The sequence below is a fragment of the Parasteatoda tepidariorum genome, chromosome 1, assembly GCF_982258835.1.
Source record: "Parasteatoda tepidariorum strain Cologne lab strain chromosome 1, Ptep-v5.0, whole genome shotgun sequence".
Taxonomy (NCBI): Eukaryota; Metazoa; Arthropoda; class Arachnida; order Araneae; family Theridiidae; genus Parasteatoda; species Parasteatoda tepidariorum.
Window position 1 is genome coordinate 73,175,627 of NC_141755.1, and position 16,491 is coordinate 73,192,117.

Below are 16,491 nucleotides of genomic sequence, written 5' to 3' on the forward strand. Positions count from 1 at the left end.
ATTTTGTGTTGTGTGAATATAGTTCTACCCTTACAGTAATTCTTTAATTAATATTAATGTCCGTTTTTAAGCATTTAAAATAATATATAATTTTCTGTCTCTGATAAGTTTAAAGTGGTCAAGTATGCAATTAGCCATTGATGATTTTGAGGTAAATTTACAAGTCAAAAACAGACAATGAGATTAGCTTTAATATATACAGTAGAGAACCGATTATCCGGAACGATCGGGACTATCGCTATTCCGGATAACTGATTTTTCCGGTTTTCTGAATCGTTACAAAAAGCCGTTTTTTTAGTGTTAAACCCAACTAAAAAAAATAATTATTTGGAAATAATCTTTAAAAAAAGATAAAACGATGAGGTAATACACTAATGATTATTTCTGAAATGATGGTAAGGTAAACATCTTTCAAAAAAGAAAGAAAAAACTAAAATCTTATGAGGAAATTTTTTTTTTTTTAAAAAATTGCGGGAAAATTTATCGAATTTCGTTCCGGTTTTTTGGTTTTCCGGTTTTCTGATTTCCGGATAACGGGTTCTGTAGTGTATATATATGGGTCTAAATATAGTAACTTTTAATATTATTACTCTATATAAACAGAGATTAATTACTTTTGTATGCAGTGAAGAATGTTTTAATTATTTTAGATGTATTGATCATAGTAAAATTTATTTCATTATATAATGCACTTCATTTTGCTATGACCTTTTAAATTTTTTAAGGACTTTATAAATGTTGTTTAAAGTGTGTTTATCATATCAGGTATTACTCCTTTAACATTATATATAGTCATGGTTACAATTAGAAAACACTTATATTGGAGAGCAACAACTAAGAATGTTTTTTTTTTTTTTTTTTTTTTTTTGTTATGTAGCATCTTTCTAAAGTATTCAAATCAGACACAAATAATTCCACAACATCTTGAAAATATTACCTATTATTTTGAAAACATTGTTTGTAATGCAAAATTATTTCATTTTGCGCAAAAGTTTTAAAATTTAGTTTACTTATAAACTTTATTAAGTTTATACCCTGTTCAGTTCATTTTTTCAAATTCTGATTTTAATATTCAATAAACTATAAAAAATCTATTCAATCTATCTATCTCACAATCACAATATCTATTTCAATAAACTTTAAAAAAAAAAAAAATCAAGATTATTTTTCATTTTAATTTAAGTGATACAGAATTATTCCTTTTTCTAGTAATGCATTCTAATGTTCTGCTGATATACTTTAAAATTGTTTTCTTGATGTTGCAGATTAATAAAGAGATTTCTTCTACTAGGCTCTCATGCTCAAAAGTTTAGCTTTCAAAATGCTAAAGAAAAAAACAATTCCAATCATTTTGTTAATCAGCATTTTAAATTCTTTTCAAGATACATTGCATTTAGTAAAAATGAAAATATCAATGTCAATAAACCTTTTTTAAAATCTTTGTTGTAGCTTATATGTGAAGTTTCGCCAAAAGAGAAAATTGACACTAGCCATTTATTTTCTGAAATTCATGATCATTTTCATAGACTACATACATTATTGCAAATGAGGTAAGCTCTTTCTTTCATATTAAAGTATCTTTGCTTTAAAAAAATGTTTGTTTTTTAATTATGTACTCACAAAAAAGTGTAGTGCCTAAAGTTACTGATGAATAAGAAATGGTACTGAAACTAGCTTACTTTAAATTAGCACAAAACAGATTTAAATTTCCCATTAGAAGTGATAATATTTGAATTTTAAAAGTACCACACATAGTTAAGCATATTCAAGACTCATGCTGTTATTTTTATCTTTACAATTCTTTGCACCATTTTTATTCTAAACTACTTTTTACTGCACCTTTGCTAAAGCCTCAAAAAAGAAAAAAGAAAGAAAAAATAATTACACAAAACTATAAATTCAAATCAATTTTTGTATAATGCCAACACATTTAAATAAAATGCGTCCGTTTATTATTTTCACTCTCAAAATTATTTATAATTTAATGGTGTAAAGATTTTATAAACTATCAAAATCTTGCTATGAATTGTGGTTTTATGCTAAATAAATATGTATAATCAATAAAAAAATAAAAATAAAAGAACTTAATTCTGTATTTCAAATTGAAATGTAATTGAAAGTGAATATCTTTTCATTATATAGGAAATGAGTAGTCCAAATTTTAAGATTGAATTTCCAAAGTATACATTTACGTATTTAGTTTTCAAAGTTAATATATATACATATAATAACATCAATAATTATATTCCAAAATTCTTATAAAAAAAGTTTTGTGAAACATCAAAAGATATATTTAACGACTAACGAAAAATACTACGGGAGAAACTATGAAACAAAGTACTTACGCATTTATTTTCAGAAAAAGTTCAAATTTTGATTTAAATTTTTTTATAGCCACATTTGATTTTCTCCTAGAGCATACATTAAAATAGTAAACAAGCTGGTCTCTCAAATTAGTTTGGATATTTATAATTTCTCTCTTGTGCTTAAAACTTGTAGTTTATTCATGCTTACTGTTTGCTGAGGTTGAACTAGCTTAAAATGTGGGCTATAATTCAACCAATAAAATTAGTTCAAACTTTATTCTCATTATTTTTTAGATTCAACCTCAAAATGGTGTAGCCTTGTACTGAACTATGTTAATTCTGATATTGTAAAAGTAAAGCATTCCCGCAACAGATTCTTGTAAACTAGAGAGGTCAAGACTCTAAATTTTCATGACCAACGGCTTGATGGTGGTCAGCATTTTGTACCAATTGCTTTTACTTCCTACATAAGCTAGAAGCAATCTGAGCCTGAGTAGGCTATAAGCTGCCCCTTGCATTGAACTGCTCAACAATGACCCCTCAGTGCCTTAGCCGCTAGATAAATTCTGTGATAATTTGATTTAGTTTCCTCCTAATAAATAATTTACTCCCAATTTGCTGAATTGTCTCTTAGTTTGAAAAGATCACCTGTAAAGATAATAATAAACTGGTTTGATATGCTCCTTTACCTGGTGTTAGGAAAATTTCTTTTCTTTCTTGTCAACCACTTTGGGTACATTTTTCTTGGCTTCCCTTTCATAATATGCCAAAAATGGAGTTAAATATTGCGCCACTTTTAAATTCAAAGTTCACTTATATTGCAGTCATTTTTTAACATCAAAAAGTTTGCATTTCATAAATTAAAGAATGGCAGATCTATGTCGAATGTTATCCTCCAGGCAACATTTTTGTTGCCATCCGGGCAACATTACAAATTTCATAAAAATATAGTATATGCACACAAATGCTAATGCTTTTTTACAATGATAAATCTGTTTTGTAACCACACTGCTAGAAGTTTCATTAAAAATATAGCAATATATGCACACAAAACCTTTATTTAATAATGCTAAACAGATACTAAAAAAAAAAAAAATTTATTAATGAACATATTGAAGTTACACCCTTATAAAGCATATGTCCTGTTTCTTACTTCCAAAATACCTCAAAATTATACCAATCTTTTATCACCGTTTTAGCTGATGCACAGCAAAAAAATAATAATAATCACTCCACAGTCGTATTAATTTTTAAACAAAAAAATTGCCACAAATTTGTTTTTGTTTTGTTTTTTTAATGCATAAAGATTTACTTCTTAATGCCTCAACGTTCCCGGGCTCTATTCAAAACAAAATGGCTCTAACTAAAAACTATTGATAGTATTGCAACCATCCAACCCACTAAGATTTTGCGCAGCACTTATTTGAAGATTCTTAATTTTTTTGGTCTAAGATAGATTGAAACAACATCCGGGCGATTCTTTAATCTTAAAAGGAGATCAGTATAGTGAATTCTGAGCAAATTTATACCGGGCAATCACTTATAAATTTAAAATAAAGACGAGTGAAGATTTCGTACATTGCTTCAAAATTAATATGAAAATCCGCTACTAATCGATACAAACTAACAGGCAATTCCTTAACCTTAAGGCAACATCATTATAGTGAATTCCAGGCAAAATTGTAGCAGGCAATCGCACCTGAACTTAACAACAAAAAAAGGAGAATTGAGATATTAAGTTTTAATCTTTGCTCTTCCCATTCTCTTTACCATCAAATTTATCTGCATGCACAAGTACAATCCAAACAAACTGCCCAATGGCAATTATTATCAACGATGTCAGCGAGAAAACTCCCCCCCCCCCCCGAAAAACGGGGGCCGATGTGAAACAAATCAGTACTGATAATAGTTTATCTAGATTATATATAAGTTATAAAATATCTATTAATCAAAAACTTTAAATAGTTTTATTAATATTTTTGTATTTATTTCTTTAGTTTAAGAATAAAGTGTCATTTTCTATTACAGACTGGCTGAGATAGTACGTTATTCCAACTTTTATCATTTTGTAGCATTATATTAGCCTTTATAATATTTTTAATACTGCTACACACACATACATACATAAAATTATAAACACATTTTTAAATTTCTATTTCAAAGAATTGATAAGGGTTTTATTAGCTCATGATTTATATTAATATATCAGAAAAAATAGTATTAAGCACTCTATGAAAAAAAAACTGAACTATAAAGTCGCTGGAATCTTGTGTGTTTGTTATTTTATTTTTAATGTTGACAGATTTTTATCACTATAAAAAACATGTTAGCATTTTTATGTTCTATTTTGTACATTGATGTAATCTAGCATTTATTTTTTAGAGAATCCGAGCTTATTGATGAACTATCTGAAATTTCTGATAGCCACATAACACCTTTAGAAAAAATGGTAAATTATAACTCATTTAAATATTTTCTATTGTCATATTTGATTTTTTTTTTTTTTTTTTTTTTTTTTGCACAGTTATATAGTGCCCAAAAATATTCATTTTTCCTACAAAAATTATAAATAGATGAAATAATTTTTTTTTTTTTTTTTAAACTTTTATTCTTTGAACCATTCATTGAATGTACCAAATTGTGAAAAAGTAGTTATTTAAAATATTAAAATTTGTATCACTTTTTTTTCGATGTTTTTCTTGTGTCTAAAATTTTCAAAGAAGAACATTTTTTTATTAAATATATCGAATATTGTTTAAGATTTTTAAGCTATTGGGGAATTTTTCTGAAGATATACAAATACTTTTTATTAAAATACATGCTTATAACAGTATTTAAATAAAACTTTCTAAAATTTCTTGTATTTATTGTAATTTTAAATTTAAAAAAATATTCAGTAAAAATAAATAAGTTTAAATGCTTTTCCTATTGATACAATAAAAATGTATACAAGGTACTTATAAGCTAAGTAAAACAATATGTTTAAGCAAAGTGAAGCACATTGTAAGCAACAGAACTGTTTTATGATTAGTAAGTTTTCGTTTAATGTCAGATTTCAGAGATTTCTGCCTCCAAATAGTATATATATTGTTCTAAAATTTCTATTGGTATTAATTGAAAGAGTGTTATGAACTAAATGGTATTTTAGGTAAAGTGTCCAGGCTATTTTTATGCTTAAATGTTTCTATAATTTTTCAGCGGTTAGAAGTCACAAGCTTTGAACGAGATTTGGCTGCTGCAAAAAAAGGTTACTATGTGTTTTAGATACTTTCTTCTGTGTTTCTTTATTGCTTACAAAAATGTAATGAATGTTAAAATTAATTGTATCATTCTATTTCCATTTTGCAGATGCGGAAGCTGTAATTGAAAATCCTTGTTTAGCAATTAGTGCTCCTGCATTATTAAAAAAATTGGAAGATTGTAAAAATCTGCCATGTCATTTGGTTCCAGTTAATGATTGTGATGAAAATGCAAAATATGTCAGCATTGAGTAAGTAATGGATTTGAATTTACAAACTTCAAATACAAAGTAGAGAGTCACTTTTTAAATATAAATTTTTTTTTTTAAATTATAAGTAGGGCTGCAAGTTTGTCACGGGAAAAAGACCCCAAATTCGCGGGAAATTTTGAAAATTACACAAATTCTAAACATAAAAAAATTTATTATATAAATGAGGCATGAGACAGAAATTGCGCAAATAATAAAGAAAGCTTAAAAATACACAACAAAAGTATTTCTTTGAATTTCAAGCAATATTAATATTTTTATTTAAATGAACAGAATTTTGGTACAAAGTATTATACATTGTCAGATTATTCTCATTTATCCTTCGTCTTTCATCACTTAATACATTTTTATACTTAGAAAACGATCTTTCTGCGTCAACGCTGTTTTTAGGCACCGACAAACTTTGAATCGCCTCTTTTGCCAATTTTGGAGCGTTCGCTATTTGATTTCCAAAACTCTATCAATTTTCCTTCACCAACGCGCTATTCCTTGACCGTTGCTTTGTAAGAAGTAATTGCAGTGAAAACTCAAACATTCTACATTCAATCTATTAGTTACAAGTCCCTACTGACGACTAGTCTTCCCCCCCCCCCCTTCATCTAAGAAACTGATCCATATTTAAGAAATCACTAGAAGCCGCCTAGGAAAAATTAACTGGATATGTAGAAAGGCAGTAGAAATTTCATTGCCCAGTGCAATAGCATGTATAGCAATTTTTCTGTCAAAGATTTGATTTATAACATTTTCCTTCTGTTGTGATTCCAATTTCTTTTGTACTCTTTCTGACTTCAGGAAGGTAATTACCCTCCCTAAGTGTAGAAAGACCACCTTAGTTGACAAGATTGTGATTATCTCTTATCTCTGAACTATTTTCATGTCATTTTGCTATTGATTCACTCCTCTAAATATCTAATCAATTTTACATGTTCAATTTAAGGTTCAGGAAAATAAAAAATAAAAATCTAATTTTAACCAATTTTCGCGCAAGTCAAGACATATTGAGAGATTTGCGGATTTTAGGAAAAAAGGTGAGAATTTCGCGGAAATTCTCGTCGCAACAAACCTGCAGCCCTAATTATAAGTGATTTTATGTATCTCTTCTTCTTCTTTCAAATCCCCATTTCTAGCCTAGCTAGACAAGGTCCATGAGTTTGTTCACCTTCAAAAACTCTAAAACAAGTAAGGGTCTTTCTATAAGGTCTTGTTTTAAAAGACCGAGGCAGTCCAGTAGATGTTTAGGGGGTGCCTGTGCCGAAGAGCACTTGGTACAGAGGGGAAAACACTTTTCTCCTCCAGAGTACCTCAGTGATTTCAGGTGTCCACGGTGGAGACGTGGGATGGTGGTTTGAGACTGACGATCATTGTCAGCTGTCAAACAGCTACACAATTGGTACCCTGGTACCAATTGTGACTGGGTGGAGTGAGCCGTGCTGATTTATTTTTGGCTTTAACAATGGAGAAGAGCTCTGAGGAGGTAAGAGACACTGGAGGCGCAGTGGCCTCAGCTGCACCTGCCTTGGCTAGACTATCTGCCATTTCATTGCCTGATATATCTGCGTATGAGGGTATCCATTGTACGTGAATTCGACAATATATGGAGAGGTGTTGTTGATATAGTTGAGATAGTGTAGATTCTTTCTATGTATCTTATTTATGTTACAAAACCCAATTTAAAACTTTATTATTAACACATTTAAATTATGAATACTTTTTTTGCTGTTCTGTATTAACTGATTCCAATTATAGTTTTGATGTCATTTAGATAAACTATGGATTTTAACATGGTTTTGAAATTGGTCCTTCCTAAATGTTGTCATTTCCACAACTGTCAACTCTCCTTAGTTTTTATTGTGACTTATTATTTTAAATCTGCCAATGTTTTTTTTTTCTTTTTTTTCCGAAAATATTTGTTAATATTTTAAACATCATTTGGTAATGCATTAAAATTATTATTAAAATTTTAATTTTATTACCAAATCTCAAGTTTTCTAGGGTTTGTAATTTTCCCCTTTTTCTATTCTTTTCCAATTTTTTGTTATATTTCTATTAATGTTCAATAGCACTTAGGCTACTATAAGTTTTTATACAGCTTTTCAAAATGTTTAAGAATAATTAAATAAAAACTATAAATCAATGGATGGATAAAAACTGAAGACATAATTTAAAATTATTTAAGTTCCTTTAGAAGGCAGATTTTGTTTATTATATGCTAAAAGAAATTTTTTATTGTAAGGTTAAGAAAATTATGCATGAAAGTAAATGTCATTTCTACTCCATTTTTTATAATGCCTAAAATTTATAGTCCCTAGTTTTTTTTTAATATTTTTTTTTAATTACAACTATTGTTTCTTTTATGATATCTGAAGCTTTATGCCTCAAAAAGAATAAAAATAGATATTTTTAAAATGTTTACAAATTTTGGAAGTTTTCTACAGCAGTTCATTCAAAATTATTCTACCTAAATATTGTTGCAAATCCACAAATAAATGAAAAAATTTTATAAAATGTAAGTATCTAACTGCATATTATTTGAATTTTATACTATTACAGCACAAATAATTAAAATTATGTTGGAGGAGGATACGATGTTGGCAACTATTTTATATATCTCGGAGACTATTTAGGAGACTTTTTCATATATGATGCAACTAACGCAGCTATTTTTCTTGTTTTCATCCAATGGCAGCCCTGCTGTTGGTTTTAGTGTTTTTTAAAAAAGTACAGCTTTCAAAACCGCTACAATAAATACCTGTTTAAAAGTATTTGTTTACCTTTAACTATAGTTGTGTAAAAGAAGTACCATCTATCCCTATTTCAGTGTGACATTATATTACAGTAGTTATTATGAACTTATTATTAATGTTTTTTTTTTTTTGTTTTTTTAGCCTTGATTTAAATGCAGATGTGGAAGAGCAAATAAAAAAAATTGGAAGCTTAAAATGTAACGCAAAACCAAAGTAAGACATTTCTTGAACATCTGCTTATTCATGTATGTTCACAAAACCCATTAAGTTTTTCTAAAAAAAAAAAATTTTTTATAGTAGCTCTTTCCTTAAGGGTACATTTTAGTTATTATTTACTTATTATTTTATTTATGTAAAATATTAAATAAACTTTTATCTTTCTCTCTTAAGTAAATGTAAAAATTTTATTTTTTTATGGAGTGGGAAGGCTGATTGTGTAAGTTTGAATGAGAATAAACTAAATGCCTCAAAAATGAGAAATTTAACAAAAATCGTGTAATTGTAATCTGTTTCATAAAGGACTTAATTTATGTTTCGAAAAACAAAAATACATTTTCTTTAACCCTGCACTTAAAAGAGAAATTCACACATTTTATTATCTCTTAAAATCTATTAAAAGTTCAGTTGGTATGTTGCTCTTTAATGTGATATAGCTTTTCGAAATTGAATTATTTATTTAAATCGTTGCAATTTATGTAAACCGAAACAACTCCTGTAATTCAATGTGGAGAAAATCTTTAATTAATCACTATAGAAAACCACATAACTGTTAACTTCAAATCGTTTACTGGTTTCCCTAAATGTGTTCTTGATCACTTCACTGTAATATCCTGAGCCAAAGATTTTTAATTTAAGCCTGAGATATATATATATCCCTTGGAAAGTCACCGTGTTACTCCCATGTTCCAGCCAAAAAACTAATATGAAAAGCTACTTGCATAAGAAAAGTGTATTATAACTCTTCATTCTAATTCCAAGAATTCAAATTATACTTAGAAATAAAATTAATGGCATTGAAATTCATAAATGCAGAGATGTTGTGATAAATTTTCCATTAATTTTTCTGTCGAAAGATTTGATTTTTTTACTATGGATTTTTTTTTTCTTTAAACAAATATAATTAAGGAATTTAAATAGTTTTTGACTTCTATTTAAGGCAAATTATAATTGTTCCTATGAAACTAGAAAAATAACTTAGTTATTGTTAATTAAATAATAATTTAGTTGCACTTGAAAGTTAAAATATTTAATTTTTTGACACTCCATCCAAAAATGTTGTGCTATTTTATATTAATTAACTTTAAATCATGAGATTCCATATTTAATGGTACATTTTTAGACCTAATTACTTAAACAGATTATTATAAATTTGTTTGATTTTAAATTATTAAAAAATGAATAAATATATTCTTTAAAGCATCATGCTTTTCATCTCGTAAGTCTATCGCTTCTCTAGAATATATGTATGTCTATCACATGTAACAGTTAATTAACACATCTATTTCCTTCTTTCATTTAAATCAATTCATGCTTCCAATAACCCATTTTCATGGTTTTATGTGAATTTACTTTTTAGAATACCATACTTTAGGATATCATCCATACTTTTTAGAAATATATTTCTTTACTCAAATATTTTTCAAAAATTGATTTCAGGTATACCTTAATGTCAGTTAATGAACTTCCTCCTAACTTCACTCCTATGGAAATTCCTGAATCATTTGATTCCAGTGCTCAAGGTACAAGTTATAAACTATTTATTATTTTGTGTTTGAACTTATTGTAATTGTACAGTGAAAAAAAATGGAACTCATTTAAGAAGACATATTGTTGTGATTTCATTGTTAAGAACGTTGAATAACTCAGACCTGTTAAGAAATAATTAATCCATGATTACTGTAAAATGGATAAGTTTGTACAGGGTATCCGCGCACCTGGAAAGGCATGAGTTTTGGTATTGAACAAAATTTGTCATGAAATGTCATGATTTTAACTATTTTTTTAAAAAAAAATCATGGAAAGTCATGGATTTAGGTCGCCGAAAAATTTTATTTTTAAAATGGAATTACCCCCTCCAATTTTTTGGTGTTCCGAATATCTGAATTTGTAACAAAATCCCCAATCACTGTCATATTTTATTACAAAATAAAATGTTTTTATCATGTTCTTTAAAATTATGGTGTTCTTTCAAAAAATGAAAGAAAAACCTTTCTATAGCAAATTATCTTTTAAACTTCCGTGATTTCAGAATTATTATAATTATTTTTTCATTTTATCAAATTGAAATTCTAGCTGAAGCAAGCCAGTCATTGGCGAATTTTTTTATTCGGAAATGAGAACAGAAAAATCAGGAGTATTTCTTTTCCTTCCGATGAACAAAAAAAGTATCTTTAGAATATAAATCTGCAAAAAAAAAAAATGCTTTTGTATTTTTTTTAAGCTATTTTATTGCTTCAACTCTTTCTCTACTCTGTTTTTTACATTTGAAATCTATAAACATGAAGATGCAGAGTATAACAGTTTTGTTTATACCTATCATTTCAATTAATGCCATTATATTGCTTTTTTAAATTTATTGTTGTGTTTTTGTTGGAGAAAATAATAACTTTGTTAAGTCATGAAAAATTCTTGGAATTAGTCATGGAAAGTCATGAATTTGAAAAGCTAAAATGAAGTAAATACCCTGTTTCTACTATGTTGCTTAGAATCGTTTTGTTTCACTTTAGAAATAAGCTTAACCTCTTCACTACTAAATATAAAGGAATATAGCAAAAAAATATTTTACAGTTCAGAATTTTCTATTTTACTGCAATAAGTTATAAGATAATCAAAATGTGAATTATATTACCAAGGGGCTAATAACATTAGGTACGTGGACCTCAGGTTTTAATTAAATAAAATAGTATAAATATTTCAAATGTTAAATTGCACCTTAAGTAGGAACAAAGAAGCATATAATATTGTATTATAGTCTATTTAAATACAACGTTGAATAGATTTTATAATTATTTTGAGAAAAAATAATAAATTTTAAAAAATACAGAGTTTGATTTAAGTACAATGCAATACTGCATTAAATCTCAATTTCAAAACCATTTTAATTTTGCAGACCACACAAAGTAAATATTTATTAAAAATAATCGAATATTAATTATAAAAAAAATATTTCATTCTTGGGGGTAAATTTAAAAAATTATGGAGGGGAAAAAAACACGAAAATTCAAAGTCATTAAATTTATGTATGTACCTTAATATTAAACAATTAATTAAAATACACATAAAAATATTATCTTTCAATGCTATGAAATTTCACTTAACTTTTACACAGTCATAAATTTCGCCATAAGTGCCAAAGTACGTGGACCTGTATATTCTTGACTGTATTATTTTTAAATGTTAAGTAAATATAAATTTAAAAGCTTCATGCAGGTCACAAAACTACTCTGTCAAAAGAAATTATAATTATTTTCTGAATAACTAAATTATATAATATTACAAAATATTTATGTTTTCGTGGTTGTGGATTTAGCGTCATTTTTCGAAAAACCACTTCTGTTTATCTAGAAGATAAATGCAAACCATTGCATTTATTTTCTTGTATAACAAATTACTCTAAATTATTGTATTTTAAAAATATTTAATCAAATAGTAAAAAGAAGGGGGGGGGAAATGTGAAAAGTTTCTTCTGCAGTAATAAAATATATATTTTGCAATTATGTTATGTATACTAAAGCAGAAAACAACATGAATAAAGCACAAATGAAAATATATAAATTGATATACTATAATTCCTGTTCTATTAACAAGAACTTTCCTCTTTGTTTAAACATCAAATGAAGGTAAAGAAATAAAGGGTCAAGCACATGTAAAGTGATTTAACCAATACAGATAAAGGAACAAGCTTGAACAAGGAAATAAGGATGGGGAGATAAGAAACAGGTGTGGTATTTACCAAGAAAACCAGGGGGCAGCAGATTAAATTAAAATGGACTTCCAAATATTGGGTGGGATACTGCATTCCAAATCTTGAAATGCTTGGATACTCGAAAGATCGTTAACTGAACTATTAGAATCTTTCAAATTATATAATGACTCCCAAAAATCAAGTTCAGAAGGTGAAGAGCAATGTTGAAAGATTTTTGTAGAAAGAAAATCAAACCTGTGATTTGAATTTCAACTGTGTAGAGCTATAGAAAATCGGCTAGCATCCTTATTTTGGATGCATCTTTGATGTTCTTTAAATCAAAGTTTAAAGGTACGTTCAGCTAGTCCAACGTACGCAAGGCCACATTGACACAAAATATGAAAAATACCCCAGCTATTACTATCAGCAATAGGGTCTTTGAGGTTGGCAAAATTTCATTTTTTTACAGGGGAAAAAACGACTTTAAACTCAAATTTATTCAAAATCTTAGAAATACAGATTAAATTTAAATTTACAAACTAAACATACCTTTAAATATCAACTTAAAGAATACTAAAGATAAGTCCAAAATAAGGATATCAGTCGATCTTCTATAGCCCTTCACAGTTTGAATTCAAGTCACACGTTTGTTTTTTCTACTAAAATCATTCAACACTGCTCTTCACCTTCCAGACTTGATTTTTGAGAGTCATTACTTATTTTGGAAGCTTCTAATATTTTAGTTAATGATTTTTCAAGTATCCCATGATTTCCCAATGTTTGGAAGTCCATTTTAATTTAATCTGCTTCCCCCTAGGGTTTCCACTAAATACCCACACACCGGTTTCTTGTCTCCCCATTATTTCCTAGTTCAAGCTTCTTCCTTTGTTCCTATTGTTTAAACCACTTTACATGTGTTTGTCTCTTTACTTCACTACCTTCATTTGATGTTTAGACACTAATAAAGGTTCTTGTTAATGGAACTGAAACTATGGTATGTCAATTTAGGTATTTTCATTTGTGCTTTCCTCTACATTGTACAAAGTATTATCCTTTTTTTTTGTTGAATATCTTGAGTTTTTAATGCTTAATCATTCTTGGTCTTAAAAAAATTATGAAAAAGGAATTTTTCATGTGTTAATTTTATTTTCAACATTTTAGAGGTAGAGTCATGTGCAACTTCTGTGGATAATTTCTCAGAAGACAGTTTATCTGTGAGTTCTAGTCTTTCAAACATTCAAGCTTCTTTGAAGTGTAGAGATTTTACTAGAAGTTAGTACATTTTATGTTATTATTCACTTACAAGTAATTATATGACAATAATAAGAAAGAAAAAACTTTGGTTATGACATGATTTAGCTAGGACATTGAAATCTTTCTACTTAGAAAAAATTTGGGATAAGTGTCTAAAAAACACTAGAAGCAATGTGGTGTAGAGTTGAAAAAAAAACACTGTTTTTCATTATTTACAGAAAGTCCAGTCATATAGTTAAGTGAAATCTTATACTAAATTTTAATTCAAGTTTTTAGCATTCATTCTTTTAACATACCCTTATAAATGAACCTTTTTATTATTGGAAAAAGGGGCATTATTTGGTATAACTATATATTTAGCAAGATTAGTCCACAACTATCCCACAACTAACAGTAAAATATTAAAAATAAACTTTTAAATGTTTTTTTCCACAAAACTTTTTATTTCACACTTTTTTCTTTAATATGAAAAAAAACCTATTTCAATTTTAATGAATTATAAAAAATAGAATTCTACCTATATATGATTAAAATGTATAAAAGCAGTTTTTTACATTCTATAATAATATATAAACATAATTTAAAAATTTAATTTCAGTATTCACTAAAAAAAGAAATCAATACATTTTTATAAATGTAGTCATGTCAATTGATTTTTTAAGTATTTAATTCACTATAATCTGTCTACATATTAAGAAAAAAGCCAAAATTTATGTCAGGTTAAAAGTTAAACACTTGTAATGACAATTTATTCATAAAAATATAATAATTTCTTTTAAATTAAAAAATATTTGTAAGGTTTTACGAGCTCCAATGTGTTTCATATTAGAATAGATACTTTACTTTCCATTTTAATTAAAGGCATTTTAGTACACTTTCAAAACCAGTTGACTGCATTTCAATTTATATACTAAATTAATTTAGCTTAATTTTACAACAATTTAAGCTAAATTATCTAACTAAGGTAAACAACGTTTAAGAGCACAAAAAATATTTATATATTATTATAAATAAATAAATATTTTTTGTGCTCTTAAACGTTGTTTACCTTAGTTTGTATTTTAGCGCAAAGGTCGCCCACTTGTGTATTTCTAAATTATCTAGTTAATTTATCTTGTAAATTTATCATTTTTGGAAGTGTTTCTATTAAGGACAATAATTAAAAATTATTTTGCTTTTAAAGTAAAATCTATTGATTCTTGTTCATTAATTTTTGAAGGAAAAAAAAACCTGGAAAAACATGGGCAGGTTTTTTCGGGCTGGGCCCACTCTCGGGAATATTGTACCAATAGTTTTCCATTTAGTATCAAAATTTAAAGGAAATTGCTTGTCAAAAAAATTAATTTTGTCCTTTTAATATGATAACTATTTATTTCAATATTTCTTTAAAGAAATTTAAAAATCTAGTTTCTAATATTTTTAAATTTTGATCACAGCTGGACCTGAATTAAGGGTAGGAGACTTAACAAAAAATCAGAGAATACTCTGGGAAAATAAAAGAAATTATCATGAACCAGAATAAAAAATTTTTTTAAAAAAACTTGATATATTGAAATTTTTCTTTGCTTGGTTTTTTTTTAATAATATATAATTTTTTATCTGTACCTCTTCATGCAAAATTTATTAGTTTTCATCTGCAAAATTGTGTCATGAAGTCATTTCTGATGCAGGAGCATTTTAATGCTTATGATGCTTATTAACTTTTTATTTTTCTTTCTTTTCTTTTTAAATTTTATTGTTGTTTTTAGTCCACCATTATATATTTCATCTGTTAACTGATATATTGTGCTGCTTTGAATATTATTGCATTGTGTTAACTTTCGAAAAAAATTTCATAAATTGAGTATGAACTCTGTTCATGTTTGTGCTGTGTCGTGATCCGAAACATCAAATGATTAAATTATTTTTAAGTGTAATATTTTTTTCTTTGTGTGAAACTGTAGTAGCTATTCATTTTTTTATCACTCTTTTCCCTGACTTTAAAACAAAATAAAACAAACGAGGAAAATAAACAATTTTGTTCAATGTACAGATTTTAAAACCTAAATTATTCACTACGATTTCCCTCTAAGTATTAATATGTTTCATTTTTAAAAAAAACATTTAATTTTACTGTTTTAACAAGCAAAAAAATTTATTTAATAGATTTTAATTTAATGAAATTTTAATGTAAAAACTGATCATCACATAAATATTATTTTCATTTCATACACTATTTTTATTCTTACTGGATAAAAGTAAATTAAATTTAAGTTAATTGCCAACATTTATAAATCATTAAAACAATTTATTGCTTTATATTACTATTTTTTTTATAAAAAATGGTCATATGCTAGTTTATTCATTCAGTTCTATTTTTTCAACAAAAATTATGTAATCAAAATTAATTTACTTTTGCTAACAAGGAGTAGAAAGTAGTCAAGAAATTCTAAAAACGTGCTTTTAAATTTTAATTGCATTTTGTTAGTTTTTACTTTAGTTGCTATTGTCCTATAATTCATTTTATATCAAATTATTTTAATAATATAAAAATTTTTATAAATCATATAATTATTATAAATTAAAAATGCATTTTCAGGACAACCAGAAAGAGTGAGCGTGACTCACATAAAATCTCCTTCATCTTTCTTTGTTCAAAGATTTATTGATGCCAGAAGGTTGAGAGGAATTACTGAAGCAATGAGGCGGTACTGTAAGCAAAATGATGGCAGGAAAAACAGGCCTTCTGAACTCATTCCAGGTATTATTTTAAGATCTATTTAAATTTATTCTGCT

At 26.9% G+C, this 16,491-nt stretch overlaps 1 protein-coding gene across 1 annotated transcript in view; it reads left to right on the forward strand.

Moving 5' to 3' along the window:
* qin (tudor domain-containing protein qin) overlaps positions 1 to 16,491 on the forward strand; it is a 66,401-nt gene that overhangs the window by 14,873 nt on the left and 35,037 nt on the right. Inside the window, exons 9-16 of the mRNA XM_087166589.1 lie at positions 1,450 to 1,550; positions 4,689 to 4,755; positions 5,505 to 5,553; positions 5,655 to 5,796; positions 8,700 to 8,771; positions 10,215 to 10,297; positions 13,624 to 13,734; positions 16,295 to 16,456. Of these exons, the coding sequence (XP_087022715.1) occupies positions 1,450 to 1,550; positions 4,689 to 4,755; positions 5,505 to 5,553; positions 5,655 to 5,796; positions 8,700 to 8,771; positions 10,215 to 10,297; positions 13,624 to 13,734; positions 16,295 to 16,456 (787 nt within the window). The remainder of the gene's footprint in view (positions 1 to 1,449; positions 1,551 to 4,688; positions 4,756 to 5,504; positions 5,554 to 5,654; positions 5,797 to 8,699; positions 8,772 to 10,214; positions 10,298 to 13,623; positions 13,735 to 16,294; positions 16,457 to 16,491) is intronic.